Genomic DNA, 22,968 nt, shown 5'->3' with positions numbered 1-22,968 from the left:
ATGTGGAAGACTGGAGGAAGCTCCCAGTTCCTGGCTTTGGCCTGGCCCAGTGCTTAGCCAATGTAGCCACATGGAAAGTTAACCAACAGATGGAAGCTCACTCACACACACACTCTCTCTCTCTCTGTAACTCAGCCCTTCAAGTCAAAGAATCAATCTTTGAAAAAAAAAAAAAAAGTGATAGTTTTGGTGTTGACCCCTAGCATGAACATCAATCATCAGTCAAGAGGCCCTCTATGTTATGATGGTGATGAGGAGCATGGGGTGTGGTGTGCTTGCTGAGATGAAATGGCAGTTCCATGGCAGTTCCGAGGTAGGGCGAGGCACACAGTTCAGCTGTTGAGAACATGCTTATTACATGTGTAACAGGTGTGAGGAGATGGAATACTACAAGTAATGAACTTAATGAAATATCTGGAACCATTGCTTATGGCTGAAATTGTGTGCTGTGCACGTACTAAAGCCTCCAAACAATGGGTGCCCCACAGTGATGGGAGCCTGAAAAGCAGAGCAGAAGGTGTGGGATTGCTTCCTGCAAGGCCCTCTCCCAGGAGTTTCACTTCCCTCCCAACTTTCTCTCTTCCTCACACCATGTAACAGGTGGAAGAGGTAGGGAGAAAACCACTGCAAATTCTAAAGATGCATCACAAAGATACACAGTGTAGCCCAAAGCAAGCTCCTCTCTTGAAAGTTGATAAGGAGTGATAACCAAAGAATAGAATGTTCTTGAGCTAAATGCAGCTAAATTGGGTGGGCTGCACAATGTCAAATCAATTTCTTTGCTGAAATGCTTCTCCTGGCCTTGAAGCTGCTCTTGAACATTGTGGATCCTCAAGGATTTATCCTGTAAACTCAATTGGCCAAGGAAGGAAGTCTGTTTTCGCTGTATATTACTACACAGGACAGCTCCCTTGGAGGCACATTCTTGGCAACAGGGTTCCTTGGATTGTCCTCCTTTGCTGTACTTTCCAACTCCACTGAGCTAGCTCCCAGTCCCTGGAGGAGCCTATAGGAGGTACTCCAAACAGATAAGCTCAACCTTCAGGGGAACTGGCACTTTGAGGTTGTAGTGGAACCTGCAGGAATACCAATCCTTTCAGCTGAACAGAATTAGAAGAACATTTTAGCAAGACTGCCAGGTGAGTGGCATGTGCATTAAAATCTGAGATGGAGATTGACGAGCTTGGTACTGTGAACTAATCTCAATAATTCTACTTCCATGTATCTGCAGGGAGGCACATTTTAGAACATTACCTCCATGATATTGTGAAGTGCAAGTGTGTGTACAAGTTTGGTTTCAAAGCAACGTGGTATAATAAGAAAATGAGAGCCCTGTTGAGAGACTGGGAAGGGGCCCTGAACAATGGTACTCAGTGGTCAGCAGGTACATCTGGGTGAACAAGCACCCTCCTGTCAGTCCTCCCCATATTACCAGTTTCTTTCCTCCTCCAGCCCTAATCAGCACTTCATTCACAGCTACTGAGTTGCTAATAGTCCTCTCTGAATCTGCTTTTGTTTTAGTGAAAGGTCCACAAAACAGGGCTGGCTCATTGTGCTTGCTACCCATAATTCTGATTAGCTACAATCTGTCAGCTGACTCTCAGGCAGCCCTGGGCCAACAGCAGCCAGCTTGTTTAATCAGGGTCTGGCCTATGTGCTAATTACCAGCATCATTTGGGCTCCTTTCCTCCAATTGTGAACTTGCTTGAGTTCAAGTCATCTTCAGCTGTTATATTTACATGAGAAATGGATGAATTGTCACGTCTGTGGCTGTAAGTGTGCCAGCATCCCCCTCCCTCTTGGAGAGCAAGGGAAATGGTTCAGTTTCCTCTGGGCTCCCAGGCTGTGGGCTGCAGCTGAGCAGCAGGTCCCATTGGGAGCCACAAGGCCAGGCCTGGGCGTGGACAGACATGCTGGCTGTCATGGGGCTAGTCACAGTGACCTCTTCTCAACTTGTGAATTCCTAACTGCATTCCCACTTAAAAGCCTCACAGGAGGATCAATCATCCAATTTCCTCTGGACCAAGGATTTTCTCAGCTTGCAAGGCTTTCATTGCTAAATTTGGGAGTGCTGGTAACTCTACCTGCTGCACCAGGACACAACATGTAACACAATGCCACGTTTCCTGGGCAATCCACTTAGAGTCCGGAATAGAGAATGACTCAAGAGTTGAAGCTTCATCCTTGGTATGCCTAATGCTGTACAGTCATCCTTCACTGTACTTGATCTCCTTTGTTCTTTTCATCTCTATTGCTGGCCAGAGAGAATGAAGCATGATTTACATAGAAAGAGACAGAGGTCTGCAGGTACATCCTGAGACAAATATGGGATCAAGGCAGAAATGGCTGGTGTGTTATCCCTGGGAATATGAAACATCACCCTTAAAATAATCCTCCTAATTCAAAAACACATTAAGCATTTGTTATGTACTAAGTACCATGGGCAACTAAGCACATACCATCATGGCCGTCAAGGAGTTGACAATTTCATGGGAGAGTCTGATATTAATGTAAGTAACTACATCTGCAAAAGGCTACTTAGGAGATCACTAAGATGGCAAGAGGCTGTGGGAAACAGGAAGGAGAATTAGGGTACTTCTGCTTATAGTATGACAGTCAGTTTGGTCATATCATTTAACAGCCAAGATTCCATGAACCATTGCCATATGACTGAATCGTTGAACTTCCTCCATTATTATACCCATTCTATGAATGAAGAAAAGGAGGCTTTCCAAAGCCAAGTCTCTTGCTAGGGCTAGAATCCTGAAAGAGTCTGGGCTTTGATTATGCACTGTTTGATACCAAAGCTCCTTCCCTTGGAGTTAGCTCCTACTCTAAACACAAACATGAACTGAATGCTCAGCCAGCATCACACGAAAGCAAGCAGGTGGGCTCAGGGACCAAATGGGGGAAGCAATGACAGCAATGTCTGATGGGAACATGACAGGTGGACAAATAAAACAGGGTCTCTGTGTTCTACACAGTTCACTCCCAAGGCGTGACAGCAGGAATGTCCCACTCGAAGTGTGGGAACTCTGGGAATGCTGATGTCCTAAAGGAAACTGGCTTGACACACGCTGCCCTCTGGCCCCTTGCTGCACTTGAGTCTAAGCCATATGCAACGAGAATGTGAAACCAAATGCCTGACTTCTGCATCATCCTTCAGGGCTAAAGATGAGTCACAGTTATGATGTGTTTTAGATTACATTGTACATTTCTCGAGAGTTTTTGTAAAACACCTGAGCAACATGTTTTGGATATATATGGTACTTGACATATGCGGATCAAAAAGGTGTTCCTTCACATGCTACACCTGACTTTAACACGTACCTTGTGATAGTAGGTTCCAAGCTGGGTATTCAGGCAAAAGGAGCTACAAAAGCTCTCAAATCAGCTATACAAGCCACAAGCACAGCTCTCTCAGTGGATACAGGAAATACCAGGTGACTGAAGTCTGATACTGTAGAGTTACTATCCTCAGAAACTTTCTAAATATTCAATTGTATTATTTGGAGAATAAATATAAATATGAGATAAGCAAGCACTAAATAAACAAATGCTTTATTAAAATTAATTTCCCTGGGCCAAGTATTGTAACATAGTAGGTTAAACTGCCATATGGGATGTTGACATTCCTATGAATGCCGGTTCATGTTCCAGCTACTCTACTTCCTGTCCAGCTCCCTGCTAATGTACCTGAGAAAGCAGCAGAAGATAGCTCAAGGATTTGGGCACCTGCCACCCATGTGTGAGATGCAGAAGACTCTCTTGGCTCCTGACTTCAGCCTGGGTCCAGCTCCAGTCATTGAGGTTTTTCCAAGAGCGAATTACAGGATGAAACATTTCTGCCTCTCCCACTGTTTCCCCCCTTTCTGCCTATTTTTTTTAAATAAAAATAAATAAAACTTTTGAAAAATTAATTTATGTGCAATTACAATTAGCAAAACATAAATGTAGAAAGAATGTTATTTCAAACAAGATATAAAAGAATAGAAGCTTCAAAAATACCTTTTCTGTTCACTTGCCCTGTTGAGACTCTCCTATTAATCTAATCCCACTCCTCCACACCCCTTCCAGGAATATTGTGACTCTGAGACTTCAAGGCAACTCCTGGCACTGCCAGGTCTACAGCGCAGGAGTCCTTTGTTAGTTACAGAAGATGACAGAACTTTCTGATGGCAAAGAAAGGCTTTTTCTACTTGCTGACACTAGGCTTTATCCGACAATGGCCTTTATGCTTCTGTGCATAAAGGAGAAACTGACTTTCAGCTCTGTTTCTGTTCGCTTAGCTCAGAGAAGCCCCATGTCCACATGCTTAGGAGACTTCTTCCTCCGGGCCAGCCGATAGGGAAGGCAATTTTCCTCTAGTTAAACAAGCCCACTGAGAGGCTTGCCTGCAGCCTGGAAGCAGGACCAGAACTACAAGACCACTGTGCTTTCTCCATTTTCGAGGCCCGAATTCACGGATTCTTTTGTACTTGACGATTTTTGAAAATTAGCTTTATCAAGTCTTTTCAATCATTTAACCCCTTTGAATTGTTCACACGACCTTTGTCTTCTTGTCCTGGCTGTTACCCACAACAGATTCTAGAAAAGACAAGCCAGCAAATCTCGACCACCCTCAGTGCCCCTCTGAGCATCTACTGACACTGGCTGCCCAATCACATTTTGAGACAACTCACTGCCTATCCCCAAGAGCTTCCTAGAAAGCTATTGTCAAAGAAAATGAAGAAAACCTTTTCTTTGACCAGTGATATGAGCATTCTTAACTGTTCCCAAAAATACTTGCTTTATTTCAGAATTGTTGAGGAATGCAAACAAATTTTTTTGCTGTGTACCCTCATAGCACAATCACAAGCTGTGAGTTAAGAAAAAGGTGATACCCAGAATTCACCTACATTCTCTGCCTCATACAGGTACTATACTATACCACACATGCCTTTTTTTTTTTTTTTTTTTTTTGTATTTTGATTCTTTGACATTTAGAGTCATGGAAAGACTGCACCTCCCAGGGCTTGCCAATACATGGAGTTGGTAAATTAATGACCTCCAGCTATTCAAACACCAACCAAGAGAAACCAACCAGTCTAACAAGATAAACACCTCCTCCTGCAGACTCTCACACTAAGCACCCCAGGCCAGGTCCCAGACACTGCAGACATCCCTGACACACCCAGGCCACTGCAATCACTCAAGTCAATATACTTTAAGCTGGTGTGACCTGCTTAACTGTTCCCTGCCCATGTTTCCCCCTGCCTCCACATCCTGCCGACTTTCTCTCAGCGTGTGTGAGAGTAACAATCCTAGGGCTACGGACAATGTGGTGGAAGCCTAGCACAAGAGCCTGGGACTGAAATTTGCTGGAGGGAGTGGCACAAGTGATGGCAAACAAAGAAACACAATCAGTAAAACTGACTTGTACCCCAGTGGGCAATACAGCTTAGAAACTTCCCTAAGGAGAACAATCTGCTGAGCAAAATAGCAAAGACCAAGGGCAAAGGAAGAGATAGAGGCAGGTGGGCAGCCTGCCTGCAGAGAAAATGACAGACCATGTTCTGATCTTCTGGCTGCAATGAGCCTAAACAAATACAAAAACTGTATTGTAAACTCTGGCCTTAAGGATAAAGTCATATGGGGTGGCAGGGAATGATGGTTTGGTTCCATCCCAGCATTCTGGTCATTACTATAGTCAGACCTGAGCTATAAGACCACCAAAATGGTGGTATAGGGGGAGGACAAGTTTAAACTGACAGAGAATCATCAGCCAGAGTGGAACAGAGAGGGCACATTCCAGGAGCTAAGAGAGGACGGGCTACCAGCAGAGGGTCACTTGGAGACTCACACCTGGGGAAGTAGCAGAGAAAACAGAGCAGTGTTGCAGTGACCAGATACCCCAGCAGTGGTCAACAAGTGGTGATTGGGGCTCCCCAGGCGGCCAGAACTCAACTGGCAGCCAGGTGGGAAGGGGGAGTTCACCGGTAGCTCAGGAGAATCCAGGCACAGAACTGATGATATGTTTGACCCAACTACAAGCAGAGACAAAGTGGCAGACCCCAGGTGGGCTGTACGAGAAGAGGGTGGGTTTAACAGCCGGGATGCCCACCAGTGCCACATCAGATAACATTTTGTACAGTGGGGAAAGGCTGTAGGACTGAGGGACAACAGTAAGCTGTACATGAGTGAAGCTGGGAGTGAGCTCACTTATGGCTCAGTGTAGTGCATTCATCCCACAGGGAAAACAGTGCCGACTTGGCATCCCAAAGCGTCCACCCAAAATGTGTCCGAGTGGGCCCCAGACCTAGTGGCCAACAGACACAGAACCCCATCAGTGCCATGCCGGGGGTCACTCTGCGTACTGATGCAAAAGCTGTGGGACTGGAGGGACAACAGGGAGTTGTGCAAGCGCTAAACATGGACTCAGTGCACTTCTGACTCAGTGCATTACACTGGTCCCACAGGGAAAACAGTAACGACTTAGCATTCTATGGGTTCCACCCCAAATTGGTCTAGGGGGCCTCAGATCTAATGGCCAGCAAGTTCCAGCAAGACCAGTACCACCAGACCTGGTGATTTAAGACAGTTGGTGCCTCCTTAGTCCCAGGTAATGCTCAAACCAGCAGTAGCAGAAAGGCTGTGCAGGCAACCATGCGGCCACAGCTCAGGATCACAAGGGATAGAGTGGTGAGCCAGAATTTAGGGTTATGGAGACAGTGGTGTAAGCTTAAGGCACAAGATGCTGGGACTGCAACTTGTTGCAAGTAATGGCACAAGTGACTCCAAACAAAAAACTGGGTACCAAATGCAATCAGTAAAACTGACCTGTAGACCAGTGGGCAATACAGCTTAGGAACCTGCCTAAGGAAAGGAATCTGCTAACCAGAAGTACAATGACCAAGAGCAAAAGAAGGGACAGAGGTACAATAAATATTGCTGATGCCTCCTCAGCAAAGGAGCAAAAGCCTTGTCAGTCTCAGAGTTAACAAAGGAAGACATGGAGGAAATGGTGGATCAAGAACTTCAAAACCTGTTGTAAACCTTCTTATCAACCACGAGAGGCACATACAGGAGTTCAAGGAATTGAAGGAACATATCACACAGCAAATAGCAACCCAGAAACAAAATCAAGCTGAATTATTAGAAATCAAGGACATAATGGAGCGAATTAAAAACTCAGTGGGAAAGCCTCAAGAATAGGATGAGTAAGGCAGAAGAAAGAATTTTGGAAGACATTTCCTTCAACAATGAGGGAAAAATAAAGCTAGAAGAGGAACTGAGTGAAACCAAGAAAAAGTATTCAAGAATTAAGAGACATTGTTAAAAGGCTGAATATAAGAGCTATGGGAACATCCGAAGGCACAGAACGAGAAGCTGGTTTAAAGATGTATTCACTGAAATAATAAATGAAAAACATTCCAATTTAAAAGAACATTTTCAGGGGCCCGGTGTGGTAGTCTAATGGCTAAAGTCCTCGCTTTGCATGTACTGGGATCCCAAATGGGCACCGATTTGGGTCCTGCTTGCTCTATGTCTCTTCCAGTTCCCTGTTTTGAGGGTTGGGAAAGAAGTAGAGGATGGTCCAAAGCCTTCTGCACACATGTAGAAGACCTGGAAGCAGCTTCTGGCTCCTGGCTTTGGATTAGCTTAGCTCCGTCCATTGTGGTCACTTGGGAAGTGAACCAGTGTATGGAAGATCTTTCTCTCTGTCTCTCCTCTCTATAAATTTGACTTTCCAATAAAGATAAATAATTATTTAAAGAAAAAGGAAAGCACCAAGTAAATGAGCAAGAAAAACATTAAAGCAATCTCAAGATTAGCAGGAAAAAAGAAATAAGCAAAATAAGGGAGAAAATAAATCAAATCGAGATGAAAAGAACAATATAAGGACAAGGGAAATTTTTACTGGGTAGTTACTCTGGGCTGACAATTTTTTCCTTTTAGAATCTGTAATATGACACTCCATTGTCTTCTGGCCTGTAGTTTCCTCTAAGAAGTCAACAGTGAGTCTGATCAGTGTCCCCCCCCCTCCCCCCCGCCCCCAGCTTAAGAGAGCTTGATTATCATGCCTTGTGGTGAAGATTGCTTTTGGTCAACCTTATTGGGAGCCCTGTGCTCTCCTACATTTTGTTTCTCAATTCTTTCTCCATTGAATCAAAGAGCTGGTTCCTTGAGAAAGTCAACAAAATAGATTCCCCACTAGTCCAACTAATCAAACAGGGAGAAGATATGAACCAATAGAATCATAGATGAAGAAGGAAATACAACAACAGATACCTTGGCCATTGGTAGAATTATTAGGAACTATTATGCCAACTATATTCCAACAAATCAGAAGACCTTAAAAAATGGACATATTTTTGGACACATACAATTTACCAAATTAATAAGCTAAATAGACCTATAACCAGGACTGGGATTGAATCAATAATTAAATCCTTCCCAACCATGAAAAGCCCTGGACCAGAAGGCTTCACTGCAGAATTCTACCAAATGTTTCAAGAAGCACTTACCAAATCCTCCATAAACTATTCTAAATGATAGAAGAGTTTGAAACCTGATGTCCATCAAAAGAGGTGTGGATAAAGAAACTATGATACATCTACTCCATGGAACCAGCCATTAAAAAGAATGGAATTCTGGGGCTGGCACGGTGGCCTAGTGGCTAGTCCTCACCTTGAACACACCGAGATCCCATATGGGCGCTGGTTCTAATCCCAGCAGTTCCACTTCCCATCCAGCTCCTTGCTTGTGGTCTGGGAAAGCAGTCAAAGACGGCCCAAAGCCTTGGGACCCTGCACCCATGTGCGAGACCTGGAGGAAGTTCCTCGCTCCTGGCTCTGGATCGGCACAGCGCTGGCCATTGCGCTCACTTAGGGAGTGATACATGGGATGAAGATCTTCCTCTGTCTCTCCTCCTCTTTGTATATCTGACTTTGTAATAAAAATAAATAAATCTTAAAAAGAAAAAGAATGGAATTCTACTTTTTACAATCAAATGGTCCCAACTAGAGACCATTACACTCAGTGAAATAAGTCAATTCCAAAAGGAAAAATATCATAAATTCTCTTACAATGTTTTTCCTAAGCATAACAATTGACACATAGTAGGTACAAATATTTATTTATTGACTGACTGAGGGAATATTTTTGAACATTGTTGAGTAACAGCCTGAGACAATGTGAGCAACCAGAGAACCATATTTAAGGGATTAAATAAATAGATTGAAAGCTACTCCCTCTGGCCCAAATGATTATTTCTCCTCTGTCTTATGCCACTGCTCAGAGAGAAATGTAGGAAATTCCACTTGCTGAAGTACCCGTTATGTCAACTTCTGACTTTTATCTCACTGTTGAACCCTATCCAGCTGTGTAGTGCCCCGTAACAGCCAGCCATTCCACGGGCCTGGCAGTGTCCTGCAACATGTGGCTGAGCTAGGGGTGACCTCGGTGCCTCTGCTGTTTGGGAACACTTACCAAGGGCTCTAGCTCCTTGCGGTCTATGAGGTTCATCTCTGTGACGAAGTAATAGAAGTGTTTGTAGCAGGTGTTGACGTGGGCCTCTGCACCCATCACAATGACTCGGTCGAAGTGGTGGATGTAGACATGGACGAAGACACGGAAAAGGCGGCACAGGATCTTCTTGCAGATCTGAAGGAAGTTCTTTGGGAAAGGAACACCTATAGAAGGAAAAAGAAAAGGGAATGAAATTGTGATGCATAAGCTAAGTTTCCTCCTACCACTAATCTAAGAAGAGGGTAGAGAAGGAGGGAGCAGCTACAGTAAGACTGGCATTGGCTGTCACGGGGGCAACTGGGAATAGTGGGGGCAGGAGCAAATTAGAAAGCACTTTGCCGCCTCTTTTCCTCAGGGAACAGCCTCTGTGCAACTCCAGGCAACAGAGACTATTCAGGAAAGAAGCCCATGCTTGCTAGAGCTTCTGGACAGTTCAAGAGAGTTTAGAAATCCTCAATTCTATGTGAACTTGCACATTGTCTAGAATGTTAGCAATTAACCTGAATTTCTAAAAAAAAAAACAAACAAAAAACAAAACAACAACAACAAAAGCAAAAACAAAAAAACAGGGGAAGGCATTTAGCCTGGCAGCTGAGAAGCCCAGGCTGCACATGTTGTTGCTACTGAACTTGGCTTTGAGTCTCCTGCTTCTTGCTAATACATAACCTGGAGGCAGCCCTGATGGTCCAGTTATGGGGTTTCTGCCACTCACGTTGGAGACCTAGGTTAAGTTCCCAGCTCCAGACTGAATTTGGGCCTTTGTGGGTATCTGGGGAGTAGACAAAGAATTGGAAGCTCCATCTGTCTTTGTCTCATAAATGATGAGGGAAAAAAAAAAGCATAGGTCAAAACAAAACTTTTTCTAGTTTGGACTCCACCTGTAAGCAAACATCGATCCAAAACTTTTCAAAAGGCACCCTGTTACTGAGATGGGAAAATCTAACAAACGTCACAGATAGTTCTCATCATACCCACTCCCTCTGTGGGAGGTTAGAGTCAGCGAGCTATGATTTTCATAACCCAGAAAGGGAGACCGATGGGAGCATCGTTTAGACCTTCTGTCTAATGGCTACTCCTTTCAGCTTGGTCAAAGTAGCAGCAGCAGCCTTGCAAGCTCACTTGCTTTCTCCCTTCCAAACTGTGCTTAAACTTTTATCAGTTAAAGACTCCTGGAATGGCCACATGTTGTAAACAATTCCCAGATTAAACAAAATTGGTGTGGGGTGGGCATTTGGTGCAGTAGTTAAGTTGCCTGCATCCCGTATCAGAAGACCTGGGTTTGAGTCCTGCACCTGATCCCAATTCTGGCTTCCTGCTAATGCCGACCCTAGGAGGCAGTAATGATGGCTCAAGTTGTTGGGTCCCTGCCAGCTACCAGGGAGGTTGAGTTTCCAGGTCCCAGATATGTGTGCAGTAAAACAGATGGGAGATGTGTCCCTCTGCCTCCCTCCTGCTTGCTAATAAATAATATATATTTTTTTAAATGCAGACTTCGTTTGAATTCCTATTCTATTTTTCTCCCAGCTGAATGACTGTGGGCAAGTTCTTCAACCTCTGATTTTCATGAGGAGGTTTTGCTTGCGATGCTGTGAAGTAAGCCCTTACCCTGCAGCACCCAGAACAGAGCGAAGGCTCACGAACGGGAACGCTTCTCCCCTCTCTGTAGACTAAGTCCTGGAGCATCCAGCTGCTACAGCCTCCTTACTGAGAAAAGACAGACACGACGATCTCCAGCCCTTGTTGCAGAATGCGCTCAAGGCAGGGCCCAGGTCTGCAGGAATCCTGGGGGTTTGCCATTCTGGCTTCCGCAGGGACCCAGCAGCAGCCTGCTGGGTGGAGGCCTGAACAGGGATTAGCTGAAACTCCCAGGGAAGATGAAAGAGACAGAACATGTCTGGCAGTTGGCAGTGATGGGATCTGCATCCCCAGGGTCCCAGCAGTGATATATACTGGCTTTTGTTTGACAACAAAGTGGCATGCTATCCAAAGAGCTCACAGAGCTCTTGGGTGCATGTGTGGCAGCAGATTGGGCAGCTGATGCCAGGATTTGGGGGTGAGGATAAACTAAGGCCGGGGGGAGTGTGGATGGCAGCTGCAGGCAGAAGTGATGGGCTATTTTCTGCCAGTAGCTGAGCTGGGTGGTGGCTTTGAAGAAGCCTGGGTCCCAGAAATGCCCTCGGGTGCAGCGTCCTCAGGAGGGGAGGCCTGCCACCCATTTGGACAACTCCAGGAGGATTGCAGATGTTATCTTCATAATTAGCATGCGAAGCAGCTTTCACTACTGCCATTTCACAGATGAATAACCCTAAAGTTCTGAAACACAAGGGAGCTCATTAAAAATAGGACTGGCATTTGAGCTAAGCCTGACTCTAACAGCCACAATATCGCTATATCTCTTTCTCACCTGAAGACTGGGCACCAGAAGGCATCCGAAAGTCACTTCTGATTGGCACAGAAATATAAGGAAGCAAAGAAAACAGGTGGGGAGTGCAGGGCAGGGCAAAGTCCAGAGCAGCTACATCCAGAGGCCACAAGAGGTCAGCCAATATACTCAGCTGCCTGCAAGGAGAAATGTGCTCTTTTTTTTTTTTTTTTTTTTTTTTTTGCCCAGGCTTTAAGACCACGGACCTTGGGCTAACAGTAAAAGCTAATATTTACTGAGTGCTTACTGCGTCCTGGGGACTGTGCCAAGCACTGCATGCAGATTAGCTGGCTGAGACCTCAGAATGACCCTTACATGATGGTTCCCATCTCGCAGATGAAGAAATAGACTTAGGTAAGTTAAGCGCTGCTGAGCGCACCCACTCGGTAAACAGGAGACTCCAACCTGGGAGTCTCTAGTTAAAAGCCTCTAGCACTTACTAACCTCAAATTCTGTTTTGGAACTCTGGATACACTGCCAGATCCAGGGCCCTTCCTTTCCAGGAGGGTTAAACTCCCCTGGGTGCACTACTCATTGCTCTTGGCTCTGGATTCTTACAAGTCCACCAGCAGGTGGAGTGCTCTGAGCATCACAGCTGGGTCGGTCGAACCACCCGACCCTTATGCTCACATTTTGCTCAGTGTCTACAGATGAGCTAAGTTGGAACACATGGAGCATATTCACAGAAATTGCTGGATCCTTCTAGATTGTCCCCAAGCTGCCCCACCTCTTGCTTTCCCTAGTTCTGAACTCTTGGTTCTGCTCCTCATTGCATACTCGGTCTACTTGAAACTGGTTTACCTCGTGCCACTCCTTTAGTACATGCTTTATGAGTACCTGATTGGTTTATTGTAGACAACGTAATTTAAACACCAGCCCTACCACCCACTAAGCTGTATAGACAGATCAGTTCATTATAAAATAAATAAGCAGGACGTTGACCCAATGGCTAAATCCTCGCCTTGTACATGTCAGGATCCCATATGGGTGTTGGTTTTGTCCCAACTGCTCCATTTCCTTTCCAGTTTCCTGTTTGTGGACTAGGAAAACAGTAGAGGATGGTCCAAAGCCTAGGGACCCTATAATCCTGTGGGAGACCCAGAAGAAGCTCCTGGCTTCTGGCTTCGTATTGGCTCAGCTCTGGACATTACAGCCACTTGGGAAGGGAACCAGTGGATGGAAAATCTTTCTCTCTGTCTCTACTTTTCTTTGTAAACCTTCCTTTCTAAAAAATATAAATAAACCTTTTTTTTAAAATGCAGTCATATTATAAGTGTTCCTGTAACAGAATCTATACTGTGTCAGATACCTGGTGGGAATTTTGGGACTCTCTTCTACTTTCATTTTCCCCCCATCTCCTTGGGCAGGTAGGGCCCAGACCTTATGCCCAAGGCATCACAGCTAAAAGGAGGTAGGGTAAAGACTTGGGGCCAAAATTTAGGTTTTCTTTTCTGTATCCAGGCAACAAGACTCCCTGGTGGCTGGGAACAGACAACTGGGATCACCATTTTGTGACTTTCCCTTAGCAATGTTAGTTTCAAATGACCATACCCCAGTAGGAGGAAGCATGAAAGACTAATACTCTATGTCAAACAGACCTCTGGCTAGTTATAATGGTAAGTGTGTGGTGCTGGGCCTGGGCAAGAGGCAGCGTATGTACCCCCAACTCCGCTTCAGGACAATGGCCAATTCTTTGCTTTTGCCCCTTCTGCTTCTCTGGCATTCATAAGATACTATGGAACATCCACTTTAGTGCTCCCAGGTAGTTATTTTAAAAATGACTAATTATAGAAGGCCATTGGCCAAAGAGAGAGGATCTCTACAAGAATTCTGACAATATCCACAACTAAAAAGTCTTATGTTTAAGTGTGACTTCTCCTTTCGTTACAATATTTATTGAGTTTATAATCAGACCTCCTAGTTTCATTTCTGGCTTTACCATCCTTTACTAATGTGGCTATAAGCAAATGGCTTAGTTACACTACATCAATTTCTTTATCAAGTACGAGAGTCACACATGGGGCTCACGAGGTTGTGAAAATTAAATGCACATACACATAAAAGGCATTGTTTGATGCCTTACAGATAGTAAGCTCTATATTGAACAAATATTCTTTGTGACATAAATCGGGATTAAATTCCTCCTGCATGTTTATTTTCAGAAGGGCACTCTTTATAGTAATATATCAATTCTGAATGTGCAAAAAAGGAAGTGGTAAGTACTCAATTATGCACTAGGTTATATTCTGCCTTATGCTATCTTCCACAGTTTCTTACATCTTGTATTTTTAAAACATTTTATTTATTTTTATTGAAACTCAGATACACAGAGAGGAGGAGAGAGAGAGGAAGATCCTCCGTTCGATGATTCACTCCCCAAGTGAGTGCAACAGCCAGTGCTGTGCCGATCTGAAGCCAGGAGCCAGTAAACTCCTCCAAGTCTCCCACGTGGGTGCAGGATCCCAAGGATTTGGGTTATCCTCAACTGCTTTCCCAGGTCACAAGCAGGGAGCTGGATGGGAAGTGGAGCTGCCAAGTTTAGAACTGGCACCCAAATGGGATCTCGGTGTGTTCAAGGTGAGGACTTTAGCCACTGTATTGCTGCAAGATCTCTGAGCCAGGGGATGGCTTCCTGACCAAGGAGAAGTCTATAATATATCATCAACTAAAACCAAGTCAGAAGAGAGTAGTGATCTTCCATAGTCAGGATGTGACTCTTATCTCCTATACTGGAGAGGAAGGCACAATCTACAGTAGAAATGACAACTTTTGGGGCCAGAGATGTGTTTCAAGGTGCTAATTCCCTGCCTTTAAGTGCTAACATCTCATATGGGCACCTGTTTGTGTCCTGTAACTCAGCTCTGGGTGTTCTCGCTACTTGGAGAGTGAACCAGTGGATGGAAGGTAATTCTCTCTCTGTCGCTCCTTTTCTCTCTAAGTCTGCCTTCCAAATAAAATTTAAAAATAAACAAATCTTTAGAAAACAAAAAACAGAAATGACAGCTATTTACCAGAGTCCTGACACTCTTAGTGTGGAGGTCTCTGCTTTGGGGGGTGCTGCTTGAGGGAGAAAGGAAGAGATATCAATGATGAGGAATATTTTGGTCCAGTACTGGGGGCAGAATCAGCTTCTTTTTTTTTTTTTTTTAAATCATTAAAACCTCCCTTTTCCTTTTGACTTAATTTTTTCAGGGTGTGATAGTTAATTTTCAGTCACTGTACTCAATCAGAAAGTTAATGTCAGACAGTATTAACCAGCAGTCTTAAATGAAACAGATAGAATGGCTTAAGGGATTGGAGTTAAACTTTGACGAGTCTTACAGCAACCTAAACACAAAACTGACAATAACCCCAGACAGATATCTATCAATGGCACAGAGACAGACTTTGATCCTTAGGTCAGGGTAAACCCTTCCTCTGTTCTACTTTGAGCCACAGGTTAAAGCCGGGAACTTTCAGACTCCAAGAAGTTCGTCTAACATGACAAAGTATGTTCAGAAGTCTCCTCCATAAAGAAGCAACAGACGTCCATCCAGGCATCTGAGCTTGACCCTGGACCTGAATAGCCTTCGACTATGGGGTGTGGCTTGATCTCTGCAAATGGATCAATACTGAAACATGGCCAGGCTGAGCTCAGCTTTCAGAGTGGGCAGAGGTCACGCTGAGCAGGAATATGCTCAACAATTGGACAGAGAGCAAGATTAGGGTATCCTGGGCAGTCAGGCCAAGGAGAGGACAGGCCAGGGAGCTGGGAAGGAGGAGCAGGGTTAGCAGAATCTTCAGGCTGGTGCTTCTCCTGAAGCCTAATGAGACAGCCCCACACAGCTCGGTTATGCCAGAGGACTTGTACTTGGTCAGGAACCAGTGCCTGACAGAACCTGCCGAGTCCATTAATGTGCTTAACCACAACTTTTTGGTCTCCAAACCACAATCAACGCAGGAGCTAAATGGAGCATGCAATATAATAATTTCTCTGGGCCTCATGTGGATTTGCTTTTCATCTTTCACTTGGTAAACTTCCTCTCTTCCAAATACAAACTCTAATAATATCTGAGCTTCAGCCACCCCCCCTTTTTTCTTCATCTTCTCATTAAACTCTCAAATACCCATGCAATCCTTCCTTTCTGGGTCCAAGAAAGAAAAATCCGGTTCTCTACATGGTTTGGGGTATATTCTTTTTATCCCATTAGGAAGGCTGAAAAGAGAAATCTCTCTGAGAAAGCAGGAATGGATGGCAAAGGCCTCAAAGGCAGCCAGGATGCAGGGAGGAATTTGTGGGGTAGCAACTGTTTTATTTTCATCATTTTCTTCTGTTCTCCTGAACAGACAGGCTGGGATTGGCAGTAACTCTGTGGTCTGTGAGTGGTACAGGGCCGACCCTGGGATATACAGGAAGAACTGGTTTGCAGGAATATCTGAGAATTGCTCCCAACATCTCAAGTATGGCACTGATTAATGCCTTTTTTTCCTTTCTAGCTGGGTTCAAAGCCTTCCCTTGCCCCCAGCCCCATGTTCCCTGGCATCTGTTTTCCTGTCCCTGGAATCTACCTGGGCCAAGATTACAGATGGCATTCCTGCCTCAGGTTTTAGGCCCCTCTGGACTGTACATGCCATGAGGGTAGTGGCTGTTTCTATCATCTTCCTAGATTATTCCAGGTGCCCACCATGGAGCCTGGAGTCAGTGGGTGTGAAATTAACAGTGGCGGAGTTGCACTGTAGTACAGCAGATTAAGCCCCTGCCTGTGATGCTAGCATCCCATATGGTCATAGCTGCTCCACTTCCAATCCACCTCCCTGTTAATCCATGTGGAAAAACACCAGAGTGTGGTCCAAATAGTTCGGTCCCCAAAACTGTGTGCGAGACCCAGAAGAAGTTCCTGGCTTTTGCCTTTGGCCTGGTTGAGCTTGGCCATCTGAGGAGTGAGAAAAAAAGATGGAAGCCCTCCCATCCCCACCCCCCGTTCAGTAATCTGCCTTTCAAATAAATAAAACATACATCTTTAAAAATCTCTTAATGGTTGCTTCCTTTAGTATAAGAGTAGAGCACTTCTGTCGTGTGCTTAGCCTGAAATGCAAGTGCAGAATGGGAAAGGATGATTTGGTATTTACAAAGCTGTCTGTGAAGAAATGGATATTTGAATTCAAGTCTGTCTCATCCCAGAGTCCATGCATTCCCAAGCTTTGTGAGTTCCTTTCATTCTCCATCCAATCAGCTGAGTTGAGGTAACAAAACCAGCAAAGGTGGAAAGAGCAGTTTGCCTCTCTTGCCAAAACATTAGCTCATAAGACAGAGGAGTTTCAGACACTGGTTAAATTGACTCATCCTTGAGTTTGCATCCGAGGTGTGGAACTTGAGTGCTGTTCTTGACCAAGCGTGCTAACCACTTAAAGGCTGCATTTCCTCTTCCCAGCAATGGTGACACCACGACCAGGAGAGTCATGAAACTGGGAGGGGCAAACAAGAAGCCAAGTGGCAGCAGGTGCACAGCAGGCAGCCAATAAATGGCAGCCCATGTCACTTTGATCAGAAACATGGGTCTTCCTCCCTGGAGCCAGGGTGAGCCTGGGAAAAAGCCCATGAAGACGATAGGAAAAGCTGCCTTTTCTCCCTGGAATAAGCTCTTTCCTGCAAAGATTCAGAAGAAAGGAGGTATGGAAGACCAGGTGAGCTGTACGAGGGCTTCCACATGCCACACGTTGAAAGTAATGCTCCTGCCAGTCCTTTGAGAACAACCTGATGGTGCAACTGGAAGTGACTGTTCCTCCGTAACTGCACTGCTCAAGTCTGAGAGCTGTTGTGTCGCCCCTTTCATCTTTGAAGCCAAGGACCAGGAGGGAATATGTGAACATCCCTCTACCACTTATAAAAACCGCTCAACCTCAATCACTCATGAATTCAAACAACATCCCACACACGTGGGAAAAGCAGACAGACCTCCCCAGGCAGCAGGGCTGAGAGCACAGCACTTCCAAAATACTGGAAAACAGAATGCAAGTGGATCACAAGAATACAGACGGTTCTGAAAAAGTATACACATCCCCCTCTTCTTGGGTTACTCTCTCATCCCTTCAGACCCGGCTACGTCCCCCTGCCTGCTGCCATCTCTGTGTTTATCTACAGGGGCCTCATGCTCTTGCTGAAGGGGATGAAGATCCAGCTGCCGAGCGCTGAGTCCTCTTAACAGATGTTTTGTGTTATCTCAGTGTGTTCCTCAAGAAAATGTCTGTTCACCGTGCCAAGGAAAACAATCCCATGTAGCAGGACTTTGTTCTTCTGCCTAAAAAAAAAAAAGTCCCCAAACAATTTGACAGCTGCAAATGGTTAGAAATAAATTGGCTACTACTCCCTTCTCTGGCTGCCTTCCTCTGCCTCTCCCTGGCCCCCTTGTATTACCCTCCAGTCTGTTATCACAGTGGTTGAACCAAAAGAAAGGGAAATGGAATGACATGTGATTATATTACCAAACCCATAGTTAAATCTTTCAGAGGTGCCATTTGCCCCACAACAGAAGAGTGGCTTCAGCCACGAAATGGAGAGGATGTGAATACAGCACCTGCTCCCTGTCCCCACTGTCTTTGGCTCCCTGGGCACCCTCCCCAGTCACCACCACTCTTCCTTATCTGCAACAGCCCCCTCCAAGGTGACTGCCTTCACCCTGTGTCCTCACAGCAAGGACAGGGACTCAGGAACCAAAGCAGATAAGGAAAATTTCAAGAAGCTCCAAGAAGTACCCACATTGGGTTGATACTTTCAAAGCCACTGAAAAGCACTCTAGCCAGTTTCAACCTGTCCAGTTTGTTGAAAATCAAATGGGCTAAATAAGGAAGAGTGAGTTGAGGACAGATGTTATTGAACCTCATTAGGACTGTAAGGTGCAGCCAAAGGACTAGTAGTTTGATCATGAGGCCACTAGTAGTTTGATCATTGAAAATGGCCCGGATTCTGCGTCTTGAGGATGGTTACTGTGACATCCTCACAAACAAAACCATTCTTTATTTGGCAGCAGAATCTTTCCTCCGTTACGCGGAGGGCCCCTAATACCATGGCTTTGCCTGAATAACTTCTCATCTGCCAAAACCTCTCTCTAACCCTCATGGCCTCTTCCTTTGATTTCTCAGTTCACCGTCACCTCATCCTGGTCCACACAGCTCCTGTTTAACTGAGCTTCCTTCCTGCTTTCCTGCGCTTTTCCATTCTCGACCTGGTAGCAGTCAAACGTTTCAAATACATGAATCTAGCTGGGCTGTTCACCTTTCTGCATAGAACTCTTAGGAAGTTTTTCTGCTGTCTTTTTTTTTTTTAAAGATTTATTTATTTTATTACAAAGTCAGATATACAGAGAGGAGGAGAGACAGAGAGGAAGCTCTTCCGTCCGATGATTCACTCCCCAAGTGAGCTGCAACGGGCCGGTGCGATCCAAAGCCGGGAACCAGGAACCTCTTCCGGGTCTCCCACGTGGGTGCAGTGTCCCAATGCATTGGGCCGTCCTTGACTGCTTTCCCAGGCCACAAGCAGAGAGCTGGATGGGAAGTGGAGCTGCCGGGATTAGAACCGGCGCCCATATGGGATCCCGGGGCGTTCAAGGCAAGGACTTTAGCCGCTAGGCCATGCCGCCGGGCCCTTTTCTGCTGTCTTAAAGGTGAAACCCAAGCCTTTAACAGAGCATAGAGCCTTCATGACTTCATACCCACATATCCCCCCGGTAACCTCTGTATCTCCCGACTTCATATCACACAGCAAATAGCAACCCAGAAACAAAATCAAGATGAATTATTAGAAATGAAGGACACAATGAAGCAAATTAAAAACTCAGTGGAAAGCCTCAAGAATAGAATGAGTAAGGTAGAAGAAAGAATCTTGGAAGACATTTCCTTCAACAAAGGGAAAAATAAAAAAGCTGGAAGAGGAACTGAGTGAAGCTACGAAACAGTATTCAAGAATTAAGGGACACTGTTAACAGGCTGAATATGAGAGTTGCAGGAGTTTCAGAAAGAACAGAAAGAGAAATTGGATTTAAAAAAAAGTATTCGATGAAATAATCACTGAGAGACTTCCCTAAACTGGAGAAAGAACTGATGAACATAATACAGGAAGGGCACAGAACTCCCAATAGGATTGACAAAAAGCAATCTTTTCCACAACACATGATAATCAAGCTCTCTTCAGTTGAACACAGGGAAGAAAAATCCTTAAATATGCACGTGAGAAAATCAACTAGCATATAGAAGAACTCACTGTTGATCTCTAAGAGGAAAGTCAACAGGCCAGAAGAGAATGGAGTGACATAGTCCAGATTGTAAAAGCAAAAAATTATCAGCCCAGAATAACTTACCCAGTAAAGCTTTCCTTTGTTTTTGAAAATGGAAGAAAATTCTTCCACAGTGAAGAAAAGCTCAAAGAATTCACCTCTTCCAGACCTGCCCTAGAAATGATGCTTAAACATGTTGTCTTCACAAAGAAAAGGAATAGTACTTACCAAAACCAAAGGCAAACATGAAGAATGTCCCAACAAAACAACAAATGCAGACTAAATGAAACAATGAACAATCAATTGCTAAAATGACAGGAACAAAATACTACCTACCAATATTAACCTAGATGTACATGACTTAAACTCATCAATCGAATGTCATAGATTAACAAACTGCATCAAAAACAAAACCCATCTCTGTTGCCTATAGGAGACACATTGAACCAACAAAGATATGTGGAAACAAAGCAAAAGGATGGAAAAAATTATTCAAGGCTAATGGAAGAGAAAAATGAGCTGGTGTAGCCATTCTTATCTCATGGATTTTGACGTGAGAAACACTAAAAGAAATGAAGGATGATGAAAGATCAAAGCATCTATTCAGCAAAGAGATTACCTTACTAGTTTTTTAGGATGTTTTCTTTTTCATCTCTAATTTTACTTGGTTTTTCCCTCTTACTTGTTTTTGCTAGTCTGGCTAAATGTTCGTTTTGCTCACCTTGTTCAAAAATGGCTCTTTCTTGTTGCATTTCAGTTTTCAGTTTCAATTCCATTAATTTTTGCTGTGATTTTTATAATTTTTGCTTCCTGTATATTTTTTAATAAGTCATTAAGATGCATTATCAGATTATTCAAGATATTCCACTTTTTTGTAAGCACCTGATGTTATAATTGTCCCTTTCAATACTGTTTTTGCTACATCTTATGGGCTTTGATATTTTTGTTACTTCTTCAAAGAAATTTTTTATTAATATCTTCAGTGACACATAGGCCATATGATAGAATCGTTTTTTAATTTCTTCTGCATTTCCTTTGTTATATATTGGTCGTTCAGTAGCATGTTAATTAGCTTCAAGTTGTTATAAATTTTTCATTTTTCTTTCCATTATTGATTTTGTTTTATGGCTTCTCATTTAATGGGATGTATAGTAACTGTGTAATAGAGAATATCATATCCAGATGTGAATATACAATGCAGTATGCATCTCTACTTCCAAGTCAAAGATGGATTCTCAATGAAACCTTTAACTCTATCTTGACAATAGGATGCTGGACTCTCTGCCACTGTCCATACTTACTGTGTCAGGATACATTTAAACAGCAGAATGATGGACTTACAACTGATTGTGAAGGACTATACTATTGTAATAATATAGGGGACATCAGTGAAGGGGAGAGAATCCCAGAGTCTATGGAACTGTATTATAAAATAATAAAATAAATTTAAAAAGAAAAAAATTCCATGATATCAGGAAATGTATATTTCCTACACAGAATGTTTCTGTTCAATTAATTCCCACATATGTAATACATACCAGAACATTGTGGTTTTCAATAATCATTTGTTGGATGAGCATTGGACTACATGTGTATGCTCCCCTCAGACAGATGTGTTGAAATCCTAACTCCTAATCTTACAGCGTGAGTAGGTGAGATCTTTGGAACATGAGGGCAGAAATCTCAGGAATGGAATTCACATCTTTATAAATGAGCTCTGTCTCCTTCCTTTGTGTGAGGGTATAGCAAAAGGTTCATGGTCTGTAGGATGTAGTGGACCTCATGAGACCCTGAGTCTGCTGTAGCCTTCAGCCTCCAGCACCCTGAGAAATTAATACTTGCTGTTTACAAGCTACTTGATTTGTGGTGGTGTTGTTACAACAGATCTGGTAGACTAGGACAATGAATGAATGAATAAGTGGCCACCAACAAGCAGAGTAAAATGGAGTGCACGGTGGACTTTGTCTGGTTTTCCTCACTTTCCCTAGCTCTGAATAGCCTGAGTGGCAGTTGGAAACCACTACGACCCTGTGATGGATCTCCCCTGTTTAACCTTATCATCTCTAATGCAGTAAGGGCACAGTGAAAATGAACACACGGTTATCTCCTCACACCTGGAGGATCTCAGAGAAGCTAAGTTTCCTTTCAGGCTGTTACAGAACCTGGGCAAGAAGCACCTGCTGTTCTGAAAGAGCCTTCCTCATCTACAGAGAAAAGTATCAAACGGTCAACAAGGTTTGAAGTGAACCAGTACAGAACTACAAATCAGAACCACAAGACACACAGAGTTGGGGAGGGAACAAGTGAAAAGAAAGCAACAATCGGGGGCTGGCTCAGTGGCTTTTCAGGCTAATCCTCCACCTGCAGTACTGGCATTCTATATGGCTGCCGGTGTAAGTCCCAGCTGTTCCATTCTGATCCAGCTCCCTGTTTACAGCCTGCGAAAGCAGTAGAGGATGGTTCAACTCCTTGGGCCCCTGGCTGCTGGCTTTGCAAGGACCCAGCACCAGCTGCTGTGGCCAGTTAGGGAGCAAACCAGCAGATGGAAGATTTCTCTCTGTAAATCTGCCTTTCAAGTAAAAATAATTTAAAAAAAAAAAAGCAACAGTGATTTTCTTTAGGCAAGGTTGTGGTGGGGGGGGAGGGGAGTCAGAAAGAGCAATGATTGGAATCCAACCATTGCTTTGTAGAGTCATGTGGGAATAGGCCAGCATCGGAACTGTGGTGGTATTTTCTCCAGACAGAAAGGTCCCAGGGAAGGGACATTAGCCAAAGATGTCCAGCACA

General features: G+C 44.2%; 1 protein-coding gene across 2 annotated transcripts in view; it reads right to left on the bottom strand.

The window, feature by feature from the left end:
- Nucleotides 1–22,968, bottom strand: part of MOB3B (MOB kinase activator 3B) — a 175,246-nt gene that overhangs the window by 27,086 nt on the left and 125,192 nt on the right. For both annotated transcript variants that reach the window (XM_058672631.1, XM_058672632.1), the window contains exon 3: nt 9,472–9,674. In XM_058672631.1, the coding sequence (XP_058528614.1) occupies nt 9,472–9,674 (203 nt within the window). The remainder of the gene's footprint in view (nt 1–9,471; nt 9,675–22,968) is intronic.

This window comes from Ochotona princeps, chromosome 14 (genome assembly GCF_030435755.1).
Source record: "Ochotona princeps isolate mOchPri1 chromosome 14, mOchPri1.hap1, whole genome shotgun sequence".
NCBI lineage: Eukaryota > Metazoa > Chordata > Mammalia > Lagomorpha > Ochotonidae > Ochotona > Ochotona princeps.
Note: the sequence above shows the minus strand (reverse complement) of the source record. Positions and strands in the feature narration are given on the sequence as shown.